General features: G+C 38.2%; 1 protein-coding gene across 2 annotated transcripts in view; it reads right to left on the bottom strand.

Moving 5' to 3' along the window:
• DDX42 (DEAD-box helicase 42) overlaps nt 1–14,311 on the bottom strand; it is a 43,795-nt gene that overhangs the window by 6,998 nt on the left and 22,486 nt on the right. For both annotated transcript variants that reach the window (XM_074224464.1, XM_074224463.1), the window contains exons 8-17: nt 13,804–13,923; nt 12,348–12,524; nt 11,394–11,522; nt 8,195–8,294; nt 7,352–7,399; nt 6,724–6,821; nt 4,780–5,056; nt 4,002–4,228; nt 3,066–3,176; nt 416–517 (exon numbers count right to left, since the gene is read on the bottom strand). In XM_074224464.1, the coding sequence (XP_074080565.1) occupies nt 416–517; nt 3,066–3,176; nt 4,002–4,228; nt 4,780–5,056; nt 6,724–6,821; nt 7,352–7,399; nt 8,195–8,294; nt 11,394–11,522; nt 12,348–12,524; nt 13,804–13,923 (1,389 nt within the window). The remainder of the gene's footprint in view (nt 1–415; nt 518–3,065; nt 3,177–4,001; nt 4,229–4,779; nt 5,057–6,723; nt 6,822–7,351; nt 7,400–8,194; nt 8,295–11,393; nt 11,523–12,347; nt 12,525–13,803; nt 13,924–14,311) is intronic.

Raw genomic sequence — 14,311 nt, 5'->3', positions numbered from 1 at the left:
ACACACAAAATTAACCTGGTCTAAGAGGCTCATGTACTAAGTGCCCAACTAATTTATGGAAAGGAAGATTCAAAACTCCTTCAGTGGAACAAACTTTTCAACTTAAGAACCCTGGCTGTTTCCACTTTGGAAAAAGTCTAAGAATTCCCACTGCTGTGTAAAAACAATTTTGATAATGTTTGTAAAACAGTCCTAGCTGTATATTTCAACTGAGTTAGCTAGGAAGTGACTTTCTAGTTTTCCTAAATCTTGAAACCACCCTGTTCCTAGAAAAAGCCACCCATGCACTGATGGCCTTCTTTGTACCACCATTAAATCAGACTATGATCTCTTCCTCTCCCACCACCCGTGCCCTTTGTTCTTTTTATTGATCATACATGAGTTCTCCCATGAGTGCCAAAGCTACGTGTCAAACCTGGAAAGCTGCTTTCATTGCAGTCAGGCGGTCTCCCATGGCCCCAGTGGAAGGCTTATAGGCCTCATAATTACTCATCACATTGCTGTTGTTTCCACGGTCCTAGGGAGTAAAGACACCCAAGATGATATACCTGGACCTCATCCCAGAGGGGAATCAAGTGTTGGGACTGCTGAGCAATGCTTTGGGGGAAATTTGCTTCTACCTTTAGAGAATAAAGACACAGCAAAAAGGCTTAAAGAACCTAATAGGCATTTATTTCCTGAGGCTTTAAAAGGAGAATCATTTCTAGGAGAGTATAACCAGGAGAGATGATTACAGCTTTGAGGCTGGCTGAAGAATATGAATGACAGGGGCGGCTAGGTGGCGTAGTGGATAAAGCACCGGCCCTGGAGTCAGGGAGCACCTGGGTTCAAATCCGGTCTCAGACACTTAATAATTACCTAGCTGTGTGGCCTTGGGCAAGCCACTTAACCCCACTTGCCTTGCAAAAAAAAAAAAAAAAAAAGGAATATGAATGACAATAAGTAATAGTGCTGGTCAAAATGACATAATATTCTCTAGGCTTCAGATTTCCACTCATTCTCTGCTACCACCACTAATGTTAGAAAATGCATAATACAGGTCCCCTTACACAGTAAGGATGAAACTTGGCAGTGATTGTTCCCCACACCCCATGCCTTAAAATAGAAGCTGGTTCCACTTAGATATGTTTTTAGTTACAAGCTCCAAAACAACTTCCTGAGCAGTCCTAACTAGCTCCCTGGAGAGCAAAATGCATACAACTTTCTCAATGCCTTCTGTGATTGGCTCATCATTTATCCTATTCCCCTGCCAAAATTCTTGGGAATTGAAATTTCCTTACTACAAACCTAGCAAACTGGTCATAATTCCTTAAGCTCTTCCTCTTTTTTTTTTGCAAGGCAAATGGGTTAAGTGGCTTGCCCAAGGCCACACAGCTAGGTAATTATTAAGTGTCTGAGACCGGATTTGAACCCAGGTACTCCTGACTCCAGGGCCGGTGCTTTATGCACTGCGCCACCTAGCCGCCCCAACCTCTTTCTCTCTTATCATGACCCCTGCTCCTCAGATTCATTCCCTTTCTCTTAACCTGTCTTTCCAACTCTGGTTTAGATGTTTCTGCAATCAGTTTTATACAAGTTACTATTTTGATATTACACTAGCTCATACCTGTCCCTTTGTTTCACTTGCACTCCACTCCCTTGGAACTTAAGTTCTTTGAAGGGAAGGACACAAAGAAATGGTGTCCCCAAATCTAGCACAGCCTGGCTTAGTAAATATGTGTGCTTTTAAACTGAGTTAATTTTACTCATTAAAAATTCACAGTACTTAATCTCTTGCTCTGCCCTCAGTGCTGATCAACAAGACTTCTCTTTAGCTGCAAATATTTTTGACCAGTGGATACTTTTTTCCTTCTTTCAATTCAGAGATACTATAACCCTAGTTCTCTTACTACACTCTATTCTGACCTATTGAGTTTTGTCTTATATTGGATGTCTTTACTTGCATGACTGACCCTATTTTTCCCTCAGCTATGAAGATCTGCTAATCCATTGGTGAAACAGCTTTTAGATACAGATCCTCTCTCAAACCCTTCTGCTATCACCTTAGTCCAGGTTCTCATTACCAACCACTCAGATTCCTAAAAGAACAGGTCTTCATACTTCCACTTCATCTTACTGCCAATCTAGTCTCGAAACTATTACCATACTCAAATTCTTATGCTTGAATCTGTCCAAGTCACTTTATGCTTATCCTTGAGTGTGACTTTATTGCCTCTTGAGCAAAGTTCAACCTCCTCTGCCTAGCATTCAAGGCCCTCTACAAACTAAACTCATAAAACTTTTTTTTCAGATTTTCTCCATATAATAGTATCTACCACACTCACAGTAATGTTGTGAGAACTAAATGAGGTAATATCTGTAAAGTACTTTGTATATATTGAAAGTACTATGTCAATATTAGATATTATATCCATCTAATTTTTAAGTTTCAACTAAACTGGCCTTTCTTTCTGTCTCCAGAAGATACCTTTCTCTCTTACTATTCCTCTGCCAGGTTGTTCCTCCTTTTTCTATCAATTCCTTGTCAATCTTTTAAAGGCAAATTTAAATAAGATTTAAGAACTAAAAGTTAACCTTAGCATCCAGTGCAATTCCTTCATTTCATATTGGAAGAAACTGAGGCTCAGTGAGATTGTGATTTACTCATCACATAGAGAGTAAAGACAAGAGGTGGTGCAATTTAAAACCAGGTGACCACAGAGCCAGTGTACATTTTATCTCATATGCCTTGCCCAACACCATGTAAGTAGCAGTATGTGGCAGGGATCCCAACCTAATTCTAACTCCAAATTCAGTTCATTTTTCAATGTATCCACTTTTTCCTCAATGTTACTCTCCTCTGGCACCCAGACAACCTTTATTAGTAATAACTTTCCCATGTGAATATCATATAGCACTTTATTTTACTCTTAATTTCTTCCCACTAGACTTAATATTCTATGAGGAAAAGGATTATGTTCTATTAATTACCCTTCTTAGCAAAATGCTCTGTAAACAGTAGGAGTAATCTTAACTTCATTCAAAACATTGACTCAGGACAAGAACTTCTTGCCATTAGGACTTACTGTGTTCTCAGAACCTAGACCAGGTCTTTCTCTGTAGCCAAGGCCTCCACCACCAATGTTCAGTTTTTTTCCTTTCCCTCCTTTGAATCGAGATTTCCGAAACCAGGCATTCTGTATGAAATATAATTCTCGTAAAGTTATGGTTGGAAGGTAGCTGAAGCATAATTTGTGTTTGGTGCAAGAAAAGGTAAAGGAGAAACATGTTTCTTTCAGCACAGAATGATCACGATTAAGCCTTTTGCTCTACTAACTACACCTAGACAAAAACAGCTATGAGATTCTATCTGTTGATTCTAAATGTTTCAGATCAAATTACTCTCAGGTCAGTGGAGTCTAATGGGCCAGGTTTGCATTCCAGTCTGCCTTGGGGAAAAAGGAAGGCCCCTGGGGCACCTAGGAATGGCCTGCCTAGCTAGCAAACCCTACAAGACATGGATTTATTTTATATTTTGTCTTAAACAAAAGTTTAATTCCAATAAGCAGTCATTGTGCTCATTCTACTCATCACCTCCGATCTCATACCTGGGAACCACAGTGGAAAAATTTTAGAGAATTTTTAGAGAACTTGTAGGTTCTAAAGTAGAAGAAGAGAAACTGCATAGACATAACTTCAGGGTAGAGAAGAAGAATCTTTTAACATCCCAGTATTAAAAAATGGTGTAGTCAAGTCTCATAAAGCAAGATTTTTTTTTATAGTAAATGGATATAGTTGGATTACATTATCGCTAAAGTTCATTATAATTTGTAAGGCATTCTAATATTTTTATCTTATAAGCATTATCCTCAGGAGTCAATTTCTTTATTAGGTTTTCTGTTCAACTAAAGCATTTGGACCAGGCTTAATGGAGACAGATCATGCCTGAACTTTCTTCTATTAAATACTCTTGATTAATATCAATGAAGCAGAATAGCTTTGAGAAAGACCTAGTTCTTCACCTGCATTGCTAGGTCCAGAAGTTCCTTGGTAACATGTTGATTGGCCCCTTCCATGTTCCTGACAAGATCACCAGCAAAATTGCTGTCCTTGGGAGTCAGAAGAGTATATGCCACACCCTTCTCGCCCGCTCGGCCTGTCCGGCCAATTCTGTGTGTATGGGTGTCGATGTCCCGAGCCACATCATAGTTGATGACAGTCTTAATAGAAGGAATGTCCAAACCACGGGCTGAAATACACAACACCCCCCCACCCCCAGGTTCCCTTCTTTTAAATTGGGCTCAGGGACTAGAAATTTAGCTACAATGATTTCATTCCACAAAAAAACCTTCTTTTGCAACTTTCTACATAATTTGGAGGAAATAGGCATATTATTGTAGACATTCTCTTTCTGGAAACTATAGAGTTCCACCTCCTCACCACCCCTACTTGACATCTGTGATACAAGACTGTTTTGCTCAACTTTTCTTGCAAAGGATTCCTGGACCGCAGGAATAAAATGCACTAGCATAAATGTCCACCACATTCAAGTAAAGACTTAATGATACACAAATAAATCAAGGTGCCTGTGTAGCTCCTCTCTTCTTAGCAGTGAAAAAAAGATTAAAATACCTTCCAGTCATCGGGCCTCTATTTTAGAAGTCAAAAGCAAATAGTAAATTATAATGTGGAGCTCAGTACACTCCCATATTCATCTATCATCCTCCTCAAGTGTTGGTTTTAGCTAAGCATACAGTATGTATTTCCAAATTTATTGGGAAAATCTTTCCTCTACCATACCTGCAACATCTGTAGCCACAAGAACTGGGATGCCCTTTTTCTTAAAATCCGAAATGACCTTGTTTCTTTCACTTTGATCCATGTCCCCATGGAGCAGCCCCAGATTGTGTCCTTCCTGCCTGAGATTGTTAGCTAGTTCATCAGCATTGGCTTTCTTAGTTACAAACAAGAGAACACTTCCTGAAGAGGTGAATTCTACCAGACGCCGAGTGAGCCAGTTCCATTTACTGGGTCCAGAGTGAAGAATTTCTACAATCTGAGTCACATCTTCATTTGCCTAAGGAAAGGATCAAAACAGAAAACTATAACATTGAGATCAAAATGGATTAAAAGACTGAATATTATTTTTTCAAAATAAAGCCTGGGAGTTTCTCAGAACTGGGTAACTACAATGTTACAGATAATATCAACTGTCTTTTTCCTTCACTACGTTAATTAATCTGCCTCAAAATTCACCCTTTCTAGGAAGCCTTCTCCCCTAAGAAAAGGTTCGATTGTTTGTCCCTGAAGAGTTTCTGTATAACATACTAATTTTCACATACTTGACCACCATAAGTATATTTTTCCATATATGTATGTAGGGTATTCTTAACGAGATTCTAAGATATTTATTACTGTGACCATGTGCAAGTCACTTAACCTCTGATCTGTTCCTGTCTTGCCTTTGTCATCTAATCCTTCCTCTACAAAACTGCCAAAATTTTCCCTTTTCCCTGTCTTTGCTCTAGTTGTCCCTGAAGCCTGAAAGTCTTCATTTTTTCACTAACACTTCTTAAGTCTCCCTGGTTTCCTTGGAGGTTCAGTTCTTGCAGAAGCCTTTCCCATACTCTCCCATCCCCAGATGCTAGTTGCTTTTTCTAAGGTTTGTCCTACTTGACCTTCTCTGTAAGTGACTTGCAAGTTCTTACTTAAATATTTGCCTCCTCCTCCTCAGAACGTACGTAAGCTCCTGGAAGGCAGATTTCTGTCCCATCCCCATCAGTTTTTAGCATACAGTGCCAGCATTTAACTGGTTACAATCTATAGATATGTTATAATAGAGGATATTTAAATACCAAGGGAATCACAAATGCTTCTCCATATCAAAATTTTCAAAGTACTTGAAGGAAATCTAATTCACAGGATTTTGGAAAAGAAGGTACTTAATATGTTTACTGAATGTTCCCCTCAGAAAGCCTTGTGAATGTTATTATGATTTAAAAGTAAGTGTTAGTTTTCTAGGAAGTAAAAAGTGGAAAGCACTCCAATCTCCTCCCTAGCCTCAATCTCTCACTGGCCAAAGTCATCTTAAGGAGAGTGCTCAGCACAGTTCATCTCATTTCCCATCTGACTGCTCACTATAGGACTGCTCCACTACATTCCCACATGTGTCACTTTTCCTGTACTTTTGTCACTTGTCTTCCCCATTACTATAAACTCTTTGAGGGTAGAAGCGGTCTCCTTTGGTATTTGCATCTCCAGTACTCAGCACTGTATCTGGCACTTGGTAGGCCTTTAATTTATGTTTACTGAAGAGGAATCCATCCCCTGGGGTTTGAGCAAATGGAATTACAAGTATTGAAATAGGAATACAAAGTTGTTGGTCTAAAACACTGATGGAAAACCTCAGAAAAGAAACATTTAGAGTCACTTAGATTGGACTTGGGTCACATCTTAATCAAAATCTTGCAGACAAGAAAGGGAATAAAATTTTCTGAATGAGACTGACACTACACCTCAAACTTGACAATGCTATGATTCTGCTCATTTTATTTTCGCACTGAATTTCACAGTAAAGATTTCTATCTTGTCCCATTCTTGGGATATTAAAGAGAAAAGTTTGCTGATTATCTGGGCAAAGAATCAATGAGAAAATTAAAATGCCCTTGATAGAAGTCTAAACTTAGGTATTCTCTTCCAAAGAAAAGTAAATTTCTGCCTTCTCCAGCTCTGTTCAGAAATTACCTCTCCAATGTCTCCCTGCACCACTCGGATAGGATCAATCAGGATGTCTCTGGCCAGTTTTTCAATCTTTTTCCGGAAAGTTGCACTGAATAACAGAGCTAAGAGAGAAGTGGATTCTATTACACTGAAAAGAGTATCTCTTCAATATACAACCAAATTCCCATAAATCAATGTTGAAAAGATAGGAAAGACTTGCTTCTAGTTCCCCTCAAATACTCTGCTCTTCTCACCCTGGTTTCAACCTAGTACAAACAAAATCACCACCCATCCAGAAGAAAATGTTCCTGTGTTTCTTCTGGCTTTACACTGACATAAAATTCTACAGAAGGCACTGAAACACTCAAAATCTAAAAGTTTAAAGCATCCATTCAAATCATTTTAGCTTGTCCTAGAAATGATAAGGGTGTCAAAATTCAGAAACAGCTTCAAGAAAGTAACTGATCTATTTGTATATGATTTATATTTATCCTAGAGTTTTCATGTTACTTTGCAAATGCATTTTCCTCAAATACAGTAGCTTATGAATAAGTAAATGCTTTGTGCCAAAATATGAAATACACAAAGTACCTCCATCATAAGACATTATGATGGTATCTATACAAGTTGATTAAAACAGTTTCATACATACTCTGTCTGTCGGGGCGGACATGACTGGCTATGGATCGAACCTGATACTCTAGAAGGAAAAAAAAAAACAAGAGTCAGAACATTTATTTATTTATCTGATGCAAAAGTTTAATATCTGGAGGGTAAAAATGTCAAAGAAGTAAAAGTTTCATGTGACATGGAGAATGAATCAAGGAAGATAATCCACAAGGATTTACCTACTAAGTGCCAAGTAAAATTGCTAGAAATCAAAGATACAAGGATAAAGAAACTTTCTTCCGTTAAAGGAGATTACATTCCATAATCCTATAGCTTCACTGCTTATCAAGGGGTACCAAATTCAGTAATCCTCTCTACCTAGTTGGAAAGAATATAGGTAGCTGGAAGGGTCCCCAATGTTGTTAAGTCAAGGAAGGCAGCAAAAGAAAGGTCTTAGAATGACTGAATCAAAGTATTACACAGTAATGTTCTAATCATCACCCAAAAAGCTGCCACAGTTTAAAGTCAATCAGGACAAAAGGAGAGAACAAATAATCCTCTACATATGACAGGCGATTTTCTATTTCCCATGACTTCAAAAAGGTGTACTCCACCAAAAAATGTTTCCTGATAGGCAACTACGGCACATAACTGATGCCAGGCAAGGTTTACAGAGACCAACCGCCAGTCTTTATGTGAGTAGGGCATGCTCATGCAGAAAGTACATGCACAGCAAACAGACTCAGACAGACAGACAGACACACACACACACACACACACACACACACACGGCTTAGTCCATTTTCAAGTGGGTTTAGAACATGGTGAGACAGCGAAGGTGAATGTCTTGAGGGCAGGGACAGAAAAGTTGGTGCTCAATACATACCAAAACCCATGTCAAACATTCGATCAGCTTCATCAAACACTAGATAAGAGACTCTTTGGAGATTTGTAGCTTTCTTCTTCACATGATCAATCAGTCGACCCTTTGTTACACACAGACAGGGTGTGAATTTACAAAGATTTGCTTTAGGATGTAGTCTAATTGGCATCAACATTCACAAAATACAGTTCCAATGCAATGATACCAGGTGATAATGTAAAATTTGTGGAGCCCCAATGAGGTTCTTTCCTTCCATTAACTTTAATTTCTCGGCAAGCTAATTTAACCAAAAGGTGTGAAATGTCAAAATTCAAAGGTCATTCTTTAAGGGTTCTAACTTTTAAAAACCATTCTCCTACCAGCTGTGACTTATCTTTCAAGTCCTGACCCTAAATTCTACTGGAAATAGCTAGATAAAACAGCTGTATTGTAATTATGTAACAAAGTTTATTCTGATTTTGCAACAAAGATTATGCTCTATTAGAGTATGCTTTCTTTCTCACCCCTTTCATCTCTTGGTCTTGCAAATGATGCATCCTCCTGACAATACCAATTCCTTTACTATCCTTTCCAGGCCTGACCTATTATCTCACCCCTATAACACAAATGGCTGTAGTGGGAAGATGGGTATGCTCTTTGTTCCCAATCTTCACTAATCAATTTGTCCTCCTTTGAGGCTCATTAACCAAATTTGCCATCAAATCTATATGCTAGTAGGCATCATGTATAACTTCAGTATATTCATATTCCTTCCTTCCTTCTTCAATGAATTCAGGTCTAGCTCAGTCTCTCCTTTACATCTACTGCTCCCCTATCAGAGACATATTTATGTTCATTCATTGTAATACTTTATCTCCACAATCCTTTACACAGATAGTCACAGCCACATCCTTAACCTTGCCATCATCTACATATCTCCCTTACATGTTCATGAATTCCATCTTTCTTTGTGCTTCACTACCTCTCATCTGTCCTCATCATGACCTCCATTCACTCTACCTCTCAGGTCTTTCCCAAGCCATTATCCCAGCACTGATTAGACTCTTCTGTCTTGCCATCATAACCCCCTGCTGAATCAACTCAACTCTATATGACCCTCCACACACTATGGATTCCCTTTTCCCTCTCACTGATTCACACTTTGTCAAACACCAACCTAATCACCATCTGCCTCCTTCATCATATTCACATGATGATAAGAGATAAAAGAAATAACAAAATCGTGCTGACTGGGCGCCTACAAATTTATCTAATCATAACTGATTCTTCAGAGCATCAAGGCAAATAGTACTTTCCTCCCTAATTGATTTGCTATCCAAAAAAGCTTTTCCAACACTTTTTGTATCTCAAGCTTCCCCTAGTACCCTTTCCCCCTTCCCCTCTTCATTTATCATCCTCCACACTGAGAGGAGTTAATGAGAGAGCATCTCCCTTCAACTCCAATTAATTAGCTATCTTCATCAACTATCTCCTATTCCATTCCAATCCAAAATAAAGAAGTGGTTCTTCTCCTTACTCTTTCATTTTCAATTTTAATCTAGACTACTTCTCTGCTGACAACAAGCATTACCATGTTTTTTCAATCTTAGAAAACCTTCACTTGATCTGACCTTCTCCGCTACCAACTCTTCTAATATGATGGCTAAAATACTCAAGAATGGCATCTACAATTCTCTTCTAAACTGTCTGGCCTAATCACTTAACTGAAACTTAGCTCTCCAAAGATATCAATGATCACTTAAGTGCCCTCAATCCTGAACTGCCTAGACTTCAATATAGGATTGATACTATTCATAACCCTTTCCTTCTAGATAGGCTCTCATCTATAAATATTTTTTTTTGGTGATACTGCTCTCCTTGTTCTTCTTCTATCTGTCTGACCAATTCTTCTCAATCTCCTTTGCCAGTTCTTCATCCATTTCATACACTCCAATCATATTTTCTCTAGCCTCTGATCTGGACCCCTTTCTCTTTTCAATATATTTCATATCAATTAGTGACCTCATCATGCTTCCACTGATTCAGCTATCTCTATGAAGACTCCCCAGATCTAGACTATCTCCTGAGGTGGATACTCACATCACCTTTTTTCTCTTTAACATAGCAAACTGGATGCCCTGTAGGATATCAGATTTAATATGCTCAGAATAAAATTTACCCCCACACACACCATAACACTTAACCTAATTTAAATGTTCTTACTTTCAAGCATCTACCATGCTCCAAAACATCTGGACTTTTACCCCTGGTATTGTCCTCTACTTCCTCACTTTTCCTCACCATTAATAACTGTCTTCAAAACTCAGCATCACTTCTCAACACTCAAATAGCTGATTCTGGTATAGAATTTCATCACCTCATGTGTGGATAACTGCAATAGCTTTCTAACAGGTCTTCCAGCTTCGGGTTTCCCACAACTCTAAACCATCCTTCATTAAGCTAAGGGTGAACCCCCCCCCCCCACCATAGATCTTCACGTTTACCCTCTTATTTAATGAGGGTATTGAACCCTCAGGACCAAATATAAATTCCTGTCTTGATTTAAAGTTTTATAAAACCTAGCCCTTTCCTTTGTTTTTTTGTTTGCCAGGCAATGGGATTAAAGTGACTTGCCCAAGGTCACACAGCTAGACAATTATTAAGTCTCTGAGGCCAGATCTGAACTGAGGTCCTCTTCACTCCACTGGTGCTTTATCTACTGTGCCACCTGGCTGCCCCTCCTGCATTGATTTTTTTTTAAATTTTATTTATTTAAGGTAATGGGGTTTAGTGAATTCCCCAAGATCACACAGCCAGGCAATTATCAAGTGTCTGAGGCTGCATTTGAAATCAGGTCCTCCTGACTTGTGCCTTTGGCTGTCCCTCATGTATGGAATGCTCTTCTTCCTCTCCTCTATTCCCTGATTTCCTTAAAGAATTAGCTCAAATTCTACATTCAGCAAAAGGTTTCCAAGTCCTCCAAGCTACTGGTGCTTTCCTTGTTCAGATGACCATCCATCCATATATATGTATATTGTGTGTATCTAAATTGCAGGGTTTTTTAATTACTATTATTATTATTAATTACAGGGCTTTTTTCTTCCACATTAGACTACATTCTTGGGGGGCTCGTTTTTGCCTATGTCTTAGCACTTAGCACAATATTCTGGCACACTGACTAAGATGGAATAGCCCAACAACCAGGATGCTGAGCCATACTCACTGGGGTACAGACAACAATCTCAGCCCCTTCTTGAAGGGCTTTGGCCTGTTCCCACATGCTTCCTCCACCATAAACGGCCACAGATCGAAGATTGTATGCTTTTCCAAACCGCTTGCATTCTGCATGAATCTGTTAATGACATGTTGGTTAATCCAGCAATTAGTACTTATTACCACAAAGAAAAAACTTTATTCAGAAAAGAAAAAAACAAAAAATTAATGTAAAATTAATAATAATCGACAATTCCACAGCATTTTTTTTTGTTTTTTTTTTTTGCAAGGCAAATGGGGTTAAGTGGCTTGCCCAAGGCCACACAGCTAGGTAATTATTAAGTGTCTGAGACCGGATTTGAACCCAGGTACTCCTGACTCCAAGGCCGGTGCTTTATCTACTACGCCACCTAGCCGCCTCAATTCTACAGCATTTTAAGGTATATAAGGAGCTCTGCATACATATCTTCATTTGCTCCTCACCACAACTTCATCAGGTGGGCACAGAAGGTACCACCCTCAATGTACAGATGAGGAAACTGAAGCTGTGAGGAATAAAGACTTGCCTATGGTCTTAAAACCACCAATTGCCAGAAACTCAGGCCTCTATTAATTCCAGGCTTAGCATTCCTTTCCTTTATTTAAAACTTGTAATTATCAATTTGCCTGAAATGTAAACTGCCAACCAGTCTTGGATCAAAAGCATGTTATTCAATAGGCTGTCTAAAACCTCATGTGAAAAGTGCTCTCCTTATTAAGCTTGACCTTTACACTAAATTTTTACGGATTATAATTTTGAGGAAATTAATGAAAGAAAAAACTGCAAGCTATTAATTCTCTCAATGGTTCTTCTTAGGAAGAGATTAATTTAAAAAGAAAAAGAAAGATGCTTTTTAGACAGTTATGGAAATTAATTTCTCTGGCTATTTCTGAGGTTAATTTTCCCTAAATGCACCTTCCTTACCTGCTGACACAGCTCCCTGGTAGGGCATACAATCACTGCAATGGGTCCATCCCCTGGATCCAATTCCTTCTGATCCATGATGTGAATCAGCATTGGCCAGATAAAGGCTGCTGTTTTCCCACTGCCTGTTTTGGCAATGCCAATCATGTCTCGCCCACTTAGAGCCACTGGAACACCCTAAAGAGAGTTAAGTGATACCTCAATTCCAAAGTTATATTTAAAGAGACTCAGAAATGGATCAATGACCACTGAGGCTCCATGATGAACAAAAGTAGAATACTCTGGGCTATATAAACACTAACCTAAAATTCTTGTATTATTCTTAGATTAATAAAGAGAAAGACTTACTTTCTGTCAATTTCTCACTAAGACACTTGCTAGAATATTTTGTAGGAATGGAAAAAAAACTTAATGTGACTCCCAAGTGACTAAAATATCTAAACCCTTTACCCACAAACCTCAATGACAGCATTTACCCCAGGGTCAAAGACAAAAATAACAAAGAGAACCACCGTTCAATAGACACCAGCATATTTAATGCCAAAAACCTGTCAAAACAGTAGATGACTGAGAAATGGATAAACAAATACTGGTAAATCAATAGGATGGAATAATATTGTAACTTAAAAATAGTAAATTATATAATTATGAAGACTACAGAAAGCACAGAAAGTTTTAAATAAGCTGATATAAAGTGAAGTAAAGAGAATTAGGAAAACAATGTCTATTAAATGGAAAGAACAAAAGAAAAAGAGAAATTGAACTCTGTACACATTGGTGATGCTCAAGCTTGACCCACAAGAAGAGATGCAAAGGATGCACCTCCCTGCCTTCTTTATGCATGTGGAACACTGCAAACTACTGGATCTGAATGTTGGTTAGTCTTGCTTGAACTGCTTTTCCCATACCCTTTTTACTCTTTGTTATAAGGAATGACTCTCTGGTTATTGGAAGAAGCAGGATATGTTGGGAATGAAGATATACAGAAAAAAAAAGATATTTAATTCTAATAGGTAAAACATACTATCCTCATTCCCATATAAAAAAGCTTTCATGGTAAAAAAAAATTGCTTTTTGGTGATGAAATAGGACAGATGGCAAAATTCAGTATCTGTGGCAACATCTAAGTAAGCTATATCATAATGTATGTATACTCCTTCATACTGTTAAGATTTTTGTTTAAATTGTACATTAGCCACAAAGGATTATGATACAATTCCTTGATTCTGGTTTCCAAAACCTGTCAAATATTGAAGGCTTTATGTATATATACTGGTGAGAAATTTGTGTATATTTATAAAAACTATAGAAATACACTGAAGATATAGCTACAACAGTTTCTATTTTGGAATTTACAATTCTGAACTTTATCTAAACAGGATCACTTATTTTTTATATTTGCTTCGAGATGGACATTCCACCCAACCGACTCTTCTTTCATGTTTTAACTGCTCACCTGACACTGAATGGGAGTAGGCTGTGTGTACTCTGATTTCCGAATCTGATGCATAAGCTGCTCGTCGAATCCAAAGTGAGCAAAACTGCTTCCTGGTCTAGGTGGAGCAGCACCAGAGACCTAGAAATTAAAATGACAAGTTTATTGACACTTCAATGACAATTAACTTGTAATTCAACACGCTTTTATCTGAAGTTATCAATTAGTCTGAATCAAGGCCAAATCTGTTCTAGTCAACAGTTTGTATGAAAAACTTTAAGTGTATCCAAAATACAATTTTTTTGCTAAGGTTTTAAGCCCTTTTCTCCTCATCAAAAGATTTCTCTTTAGTATCTTTTTAAAAGAAATATCAGAGATAATATAACAATTCTAAAATACCTTAAAGAACTAATCTAGGGGCGGCTAGGTGGCGCAGTGGATAGAGCACCAGCCTTGGAGTCAGGAGTACCTGGGTTCAAATTTGACCTCAGACATTTAATAATTATCTAGCTGTGTGGCCTGGGGCAAG

Source organism: Macrotis lagotis, chromosome 2 (assembly GCF_037893015.1).
Source record: "Macrotis lagotis isolate mMagLag1 chromosome 2, bilby.v1.9.chrom.fasta, whole genome shotgun sequence".
Taxonomy (NCBI): domain Eukaryota; kingdom Metazoa; phylum Chordata; class Mammalia; order Peramelemorphia; family Peramelidae; genus Macrotis; species Macrotis lagotis.
The sequence above is the reverse complement of the archived record's forward strand: the minus strand, read 5'-3'. Positions and strand labels throughout refer to the sequence as shown.